The sequence below is a fragment of the Xenopus tropicalis genome, chromosome 6 (genome assembly GCF_000004195.4).
Source record: "Xenopus tropicalis strain Nigerian chromosome 6, UCB_Xtro_10.0, whole genome shotgun sequence".
Classification (NCBI taxonomy): Eukaryota; Metazoa; Chordata; class Amphibia; order Anura; family Pipidae; genus Xenopus; species Xenopus tropicalis.
The window spans coordinates 116,655,949-116,664,501 of NC_030682.2; the positions used below are offsets into that span (position 1 = coordinate 116,655,949).

Genomic DNA, 8,553 nt, shown 5'->3' on the forward strand with positions numbered 1-8,553 from the left:
TCCATTCGTGGAAATGAGTTCTCTTAAAAATGGTCTCTTAAAAATAAAAATGAGGAAATTCTGACTTTTAGAAACCTACCCCTAAGTGAGTAATAATAACATGTTAATAGTACCAGTTGAGGATCTTGATTATGAAATTCTGTAACACTCAGTTCTTTATGAAATTTCTAAATTCATTATATAGTACAGGGATCTGTTACCTGGATTGCATGGGTCCCTGGGTGTCTGGATATACAATTCTCATTGGTCAGTACAGTCATGCTACACAAAACATTGAGAATGTAAAAGATTCTGCATAACTAGTGAAACACAGTCTGATAAGAATACTGTGTAGGATACAATGGGCTGTTTTCTTTCCACAATGTCTGACAATAAGCTCATTTTCAATAGAGAGAAACTGCTTTTAAGATGTATAATCAACCTAGTTATTACATTTTGCAAATGTTAAGCCTAAAAATATGTCTCTAAAAGGCATGGAACAAATGTGTACCAAGCGTATGTCTAATTATAAAAGTGTGGAAAAATGACAAATAAATATAAATGACATCCCACATTATAACATTAAAAATGTGTGTGCACCCTTAAACTTGGTTCAAAAAGCTGCATAAATATAAAGCAGAAGTAAAAAAAACCTGCATTTTTACCACATCTTGAGGGGAATTAAATATTGGTGTTATTTTCTTGTTATTTTCTGAGTTATTCAGTATGTGCTTTAATAAAGAGGCCAACTTGGCCTTTGTACTGTGTGTATGCCCTTAAACTTGCTTCAAAAATCTATATAAGTGTAAAAAAATCTGCATTTTTACCACATCTTGAACGCAGTCAAATATTAGTGTTATTTTATATGCACTTTGATAAAGAGACCACCTTGATCTTTGTTCTTCTTTACACAAACTGAATTACACAAATTGAAGGTATGGGGTTTTTCAGTTATTATAATGTTTAGCTTTTGTCTATACCATAGTTTTATCAATTGTGAATTTATTTCTATTTTTTTTTGTTGTTGTTGCTGTTTTTGTTTTTACTTCAGGTCGTACTTTAATAAATAGGCCGTTAAGTGTAAGTGTGTAACCTAACAGCAAACCTTTTCAAACGTGTGCAAAATGTATTTCTTAAAGCATATTGTACATTTAAGAAATGCCTGGACCTCTGGCTCTGTCTAGTTGCTTGCATGGATGAATGAGTAACAGCTAATTAGATTTGCAAGCCCATAAAATGTTCTTTTCTAAGGCATTTGTGGGCAATAAAAAAGAATGATAGTTTGTAGCTATACGTACCCATTGATGCTGTGCAAGTGAAGGGCACACATTTTCAATAATTGGATACTTATACATTCACTCCATTCATCTATGAAAGGTAATATCTTAAATGCACAGTGCACCCGACAACATAATAGCATGTTTTGGAAAGGGAAGCAAAAGTACAGAAAACATAGCTGGCCTTGATGGAAGGCTTAGAATAATTGGACGCTGCAGTCACAGCAGTACAGTTCCTGATGATTTCAAATCACACAGAACATATTTCTGGGAACTCAGCAGAAATCAAATAACATTATCTGTAACCCAACTGCCGTTGGCTGATTCTGATAAATTGGAATCATGCTTGTTGTTGTTGGTGTTGATCTGAAAGCAAACAGGCGGTTCAGCTCCAAATAATCATTGGACTAAAGCTAAGACAAGAAAAGGATCAGTGAAATGTAATTTAAAGAGCCCCTCGTCAATATTAAAGTGGTTGTGAACTTGGGTCACAAATGTGCACAATGGATTGTGAACCCTGAACACAAGTCATTTGTACAAAATGAATCGCTTTTCTTTTTACTGAACTATAAAGTACTTAGACAACTAAAACATGGATACTCAATTTGTACCTTCCCAGTTGTTGAACTACAAGTCCCAGCATGCCCTGACAGCAGAATGCTTTCAGTTATATTTCAACAACAGCTGGAAAGAGCCTGATTGTAAACCTCTGGATCCATCAGTGGAGAGGAACTGCTGCACCAGTTAGGCTCTTTGCTCTGCAATGTTTAGATACATCACCACATGCTTTCATAACCCTGAGAGGTAAAATATCCGTATGTGTATAAAGTGAAGGGGTTGTAGACTTAATTTTCCCTTGAAGGAGCGAAGAACACAAAATGTAGTGCACGTTTGTTTGAGGCTCACCATAGGGAACATTGCAGGCCATTATTTTCTCTCCTACTGATGGCAGGGGTCAGGTTCCTTCTCATCAGTGGAGCTAACATCTGCTAGAAGTGTCAAAATATCATTATACAGCTATCATTTTTTATGTGAACAGGCATTTCATAATGCATGATAATGTGGTACAACCACTACAAGCACAGCACTCCTCCTTTTTTTGTGTAAAAAAAAATTATGTTAAAAATATGTTTGGTTAAAAAGAAATCAGAGAAGATCTGCTGCATGCTGCCTAGTAATCTCTTGGCTTTGTCAATCACTCTTTTGGATTTATTGTTAACTCAGTTACTATGGAACATGATGTTTAAAGTAGCCTTGTATTGATTAGTGGTTGCTATTTGATAGCTGAACAAACGTCTGACAGCTACCCCTCCAGCTATGGAACACTGAGAGTGTGGTGTCTAAATCTGTTTGCCCTGCCTGCCTTTAGATCTCTCTACAGCTCATAACACTGACTGCCAAATAGCAAAATATTTATCAAGGCATGCAAGACAAATGTATTTATCTTGGCTTTTTGCATCAGAAATTGTAGGGTAGGAAATAAACTAATTATTTTTCTTTACTCTCATCACATATAAGGCTGGAATTTGGTTTAAACTGTTTTTAATGTTAATATCATCTATAATATACTGTCAATATATTTATGCATGTGTGTGCTTTTGCTGGTAGCTTGTACCTACCAGGTATGGGCAAGAGTGCTTTTTTTATTTTATTTTTTTTAATAATTACCAAACACTGTATATAGGTGGTTGAGTTTATCATGCATACAAAAATAATGAATTTAAACAATATTCAGCTGATTTTTCTGAACACTACATATGCAGGCAATACTATAAAAACATACATCTGGCAAGTCAAGTAAAACTAATATGGTTTTAATCACTGCGCTATATCTGGTAAAAATGATTATTCTGAGCAACTTACTGGAAAGTTGTATTTTGAACTTATCTTACAGAATTAAAGACATTATAATGATTGACATAGTAACACAAGCTATTGGTTAGTATCACAAAGTTAATAACACAACCGTATTAAATATTTACATAAATATTTATCTCACTGCTGTTCACAAGTCTATAATATCTTCATTTAGATCCTATATTGTTTGTCTAAACTGAAATCTATGCTGAGCGTGTAATCACATACAGTAGGGCAGATACAATCTGCTATTACAACCATTTGCACGAAAGTCCACCTGATTAGCAGAGGTAAAGCGCATGAATCCTTTGGATTTGATTATTGTTTGTGTGTAAGAAATCCCACATGATGATGTTTAATGTGTACATTAAATGATGAGTATAAACATTATTGGTACAGCCAGGGTGCACCATTTCCAACAGAGTGAAAACAATCTGCAAGGTATAAGCAATTTAGTCTTTCTTCCTTTCTCTGCTTCACCAAACTCCTCATAATGAGGTCTTATTCTTGGTTGAGGGAAGTGCTCATTCAGTCATTGTCTTGATTTAGGCACTAACACCATTGTCTGGAAGTCGTTAATCAATTTTAACATGTAAAGCAGTTGCTTCCACTGTATGGTTTGGTCGAAAAGAAATGCTTGCTCTGCTCTTTGCGTAGACTAAGACTGAAAATGCTTTTCCATCCTGTGCAAATAAGCCAGTTGGCTATAAAGTAAAAATTCCCTGAAAATGATAAATCTCCTAAATTAACAGCAAAAAAGATGCTACAAATTGAAGTTAACTGTATTAAAAGGAAAAGGCCAAAATGTGATGGGATAATAAGTGGGAAGCTATTAGTGACAGAGTAATGAGCACATAAATGTATAACCTAAAGCGCTCCAGCTGTTGGACTAAAAGTCCCATCATCCTCTGGCAGCCAAGGCGATAGACTTCAGCTCTTGTCCATTATGCAAAGGAATATAAATGCAGGGCATTAACTTAAACGCACACTTTCTGTCAGAAGCAACCAATACAAGCTGGGTTTGCCATATGGTTTGATTAGGTACACTCTTATATTAAAAGAAAATATACACAATGTGAAGTTGCTCTAATACATTGCACTACTAACATTTTAGAAAACCATCCAAAAATACAAAACACATAAATGTAAATAAGAATATTCTTAACATATCACTGGCAAAAGAGACAAAAATAAATTAACAATGCAGGGGGGAATGCGAGTAATGCTAACTTAGCTTCAGATCAATGCACCACTTCCAAACTATAAAAAATAGGAGAGAATCCCACATGTACCCAAGTACAGCTGGGGCACCCAAGCTTCTGTCTCCTGCCCCACGTGTGAGCCTGGCCAAATTGCTGCTATTAATGGGAAATGGTTTGATTGAAACATCACAGGTCATGTGGTCACTCTCTGAACTCTACAACTACAAGAAGTGACTCCAGTCACTGACAAGTTGGCTTTGCCACCTCCTTAAGCAAGGCACCTGCCCAGTGCGCAGACTAATGATGCACATATTGAGAAAAAGTCAGCACTTTTCCAATATAATAGTGGGCTGTTTCCATAGCAGGGATAGCTTTACATACACATTACTCAGAATATAGTATATTCATCCTTCCACCGCCAGAAAGTGATCGGATGACATGGGCTTATGAATCGGGCTATGTAAAAAAGTAACCAAGCTGATGGAGGCTGCCTATTAACTGTTTCTTGTGCTGTGTATGGGGTAACATAAAGCAGCACTTACAGTTTGCAATAGCCCCATGCACCGATGCTTAAAACATAACACTGGCACAGTGCAGAGGCAGCAGCATTAAAATTATTGTCTCTCTGCTGCAATGTGCAGCGCTTGACACTCAAAAAGCAAGGGTTGTGCTCATGCTACGGAAAAGGAAAGCAGGACAGGACAATACACTGCAATTCAGAAATAAGAACACAAATCACCTTGTTACAGTAGTAGGGGTCCAAGCAAGAAGAAGGTCCCAGGCAAGGAGCATCAGAAGCTGCAGCAGGCTGTGCTGGTGGTGGATAAAATCTTACATCCATTTCACTGTACACATCAAGCAATTCCTCTCTTGTATTATGTCCAGCAAGCCGAAAGGAAAACACAGAACCCTGCTGGCTGAAAGAAGTAGCAAGAGGTATTTCAGTTTGCACAGAAACACCTTTCTCCTTCACATCCGTTTGTGGTTAAGACACAAACCCCAAATATATCACAAGTGAAAATAAACTCCTCCAAAAGGCAAGCAGCAGCAGCAGCCTGCAGCAATGAGACCGGCTGTAAGCAACCTTGTAACAGAGTAAGTCAGGCAGGTAACAAAGTAGTTATTCCACAGATCTTTGTAGTCCTGCTGCTGGGTTTCTTGCCTCTGATTTTACCCTGCTGAGTAATTAGTTAACTTGTAGCATTGTTGTTCTGCTGTAGGGGAAAGGCAGCAGAATGGGGGTCTGTCTCTCGTCAGCCCTGTGCTCAGTTAGAGGAGGAGGGACACAGCGTGTGTGTGTGTGTGTATGTGTGTATCTATGTATATGAATGTGCATGCATTTAAAAGACACTGAATCCATGTTGACCAAAGCAGTGCCATCTACTGGCAGCAGAGAACTTTTTTCTTTGTCCTGTTTCCTAAACAGAGGGAAAGGGAACAACAAAAGTACACTATTCTGCCTGAGGATACTGCCTTTATGTTGTACGCAAACAGAAGTGCAAAATCTGCTAACTGCACTAAACTCTTGTTTAATCCCTGCCCCCAGCTTCTATTACTGTTTAATTCCTGGTGGAATGTCAAATACCAGTAAGGAACTGAAACTGCTTCTTGTTTTTATTATTGCAAAGAAAAAAGAGAGAAAATCCTCATTCTCAAACTGCAGTGAACAAATTAATACATGAAATAAATATTTGTTGTTCACCACTGACTGCACATTTTTAGCCTAAAGGGAATATTCACAAACACCCAGAAAAATAGAACTTTTTAGTCTGGAAGTGTGTCCTGTATTTGTGTCATATTTTTTTAAAAATATGTTTTTTTAATTATTTATTAATTCCTGATACATTTTCCCAACTTAAAAATATGCAAAAATGCCAACATTTCCAAAAATGCTTTATTCCAGGACTTCTCTTCATTTAGAAGAAAAACAATTCTGACCCAGAAATATTATCTGCTTTAATTCTGTAAAAGTTTTAACAAATTCGTTATTGGATATAATTGTTTATGCTACGATTGGGCTGGCAACATAATGCCTAGGACATATTACAAAAATCTGCTAGGAAATAAATAGCAAAAATACTTAGACTCGAATGGTGCAATTTCAGTAGCCCTGGGCACAAGTGCAAAAGAACAAAATAAGTGCAAAATTGTGCCTCTTAGTGCTCATTTGCACATCACTTGTGCCTGGGACATTGCAGTGCTATTGGTACTCTTCTCCTCCTGCCATTCAGACACACACGTTAAGGGGAACTGGTGGACACAACACACGACCCGGACCGCAATCTGTGGGTTCTGGCAAATGCTAGAGGGTTACTGTAAGATGCCATAGACAGTCACTATTTTTTGAACCAGTAGGGGACTGTTTAGGTCTCTGTATACTGAGAAATGGAGTCTCTGGGACATAGGTACAAACTGAGTACATCCCCCCCCCCCCCCCCCCCCCCGTCCCACTTGCAGTTCATTAAATTAGGAAGCAGCAGTCAAGGGAAGCCCTGCACTTTGAACCTTGTGCCAGATTACAATTCAGTGCAAGGTGGTGCACACTAGTGCTCCCTAGTGCATGAACGTTGGGTAAGTTTAATATCTGCTTGTGCAGCTGGTTCCCCATTGCAAAAACATTTTCAGGGCCCCCACCATCTGCAATGACCTGCACCTTCAGCCCTGCATTAGTAAGTGCCCCTTATGTTTTCAGCTTAGATGAGTAAGCATTTAGTGTTGCAAGGTGAATATAAGTTTTAATTTAAATTGTTTTGTCTTGTTCATCCCTTAAAAAACAAACATACACATGCACATAAATACAAACACACATAACTGAAGGAGGTCATAGAGTAGCCCAAAATCTTGCTCTAAATATATACTATTTTGCTTACATTATAAGCACACCATTTCCATTTGTTGCTATGTATACACACATGTATAATGTATAATTTGTTACAAGGCTGACTTTTTCTACTTTGTTGTCCTTACACTTGAATATACATCATAAAAGCAGTATTTTTTTACTCAGCCTCAGACATAGTGTAACCCCAAACTGATGGGACAAATTCAGATGGCAAACAATATAATACACATCTTTACACACAACTACACATGATTTACAGTATACAGAACACCACAGCATTAGCATGGCGATATGTGGCAAGTGAGGGAATACACGGTTATGGGAGATAGCTCTTAGTACAAGTTGATCCAGGGACTGGTCCGATTGCCATCTTGGAGTCAGGAAGGAATTTTTTCCCCTCTGAGGCAAATTAGAGAGGCTTCAGATGGGGTTTTTTGCCTTCCTCTGGATCAACTTGTAGTTAGGCAGGTTAGGTATAGGCATTATGGTTGAACTTGATGGACGTATGTCTTTTTTCAACCCAACTTACTATGTTACTATGTTACTATGTAGTGTACACAGCCAAACAGCTTCTCTGAGCTAAAACTGCAGCTCCCTAGGTATTCATGTAGCACACCCCCTTTTCACCTGGCTGAAAAATGCACAGAGGAGAAAAAAATCCACATTCTTTAAATTATTTGGAATTTCCAAAATGTCCCTGTTTATTTGCATATTGGCTCAGCGGGTATCTCTTCGGGTAGCACTTCTGCCTTGCAGTGCTGGGGTCCTGAGTTCAATCACAGCCTGGGTACTATCTGTAAGGAGTTTGTACAGTATGTTCTTCCAGTCTCTGCGTAGGTTTCCTCTGGCTATCCCCAAACTCCAAAAACATACAGGCAGGTTAACTGGTTTATGACTAAATTGACCATAGTTTCTGAATGTGATAGGGACCTCAGATTGTAAGATCCTCTGGTGCAGAGACTGGTGTGAATGATGAATAATCTCTGTATAGAGCTGCAGAAATGTGTCAGCCCTATATAAATAACAGAAAATAAATAAATAACGAATTATTTCCTCCCATGCAACCATTGGTGCCTGATAAAATTGTCCCCAATGTGTGTGATTGCGATAGGGACCTTGCATTGTAAGCACTAGGGCAGGGACTGAATGATGTATAATGTCTGAAATGCGTTGCAGAATATGTTGCTATATTAATAACAAATAATAAAGATTTAGCTGGTCTCTGACTGGTGCATGAGAAGATTCATGCTGTGTAGAAGGGCTTTAATCAGTTGTGTTTTTTAAATCAACAGAAAATGTATATGATGCTTCATTGCTGAGTAAAGCTTTGCTGATACCAATATCATAGCCACACATGGATGGCCAAATTGCTCAAACCAACATTACTATGAAGCAG

General features: G+C 37.9%; 1 protein-coding gene across 3 annotated transcripts in view; it reads right to left on the reverse strand.

The window, feature by feature from the left end:
* The window catches only part of tox (thymocyte selection associated high mobility group box), a 159,282-nt gene extending 153,635 nt beyond the window's left edge, over nt 1-5,647 (reverse strand). For 2 of the 3 annotated variants that reach the window (XM_018095125.2, XM_012965279.3), the window contains exon 1: nt 5,055-5,647. In XM_018095125.2, the coding sequence (XP_017950614.2) occupies nt 5,055-5,156 (102 nt within the window). In that variant the 5' untranslated portion in view covers nt 5,157-5,647. The remainder of the gene's footprint in view (nt 1-5,054) is intronic. The other variant, XM_012965282.3, reaches the window with a different exon arrangement.
* Nucleotides 5,648-8,553: the final 2,906 nt, after the last annotated feature.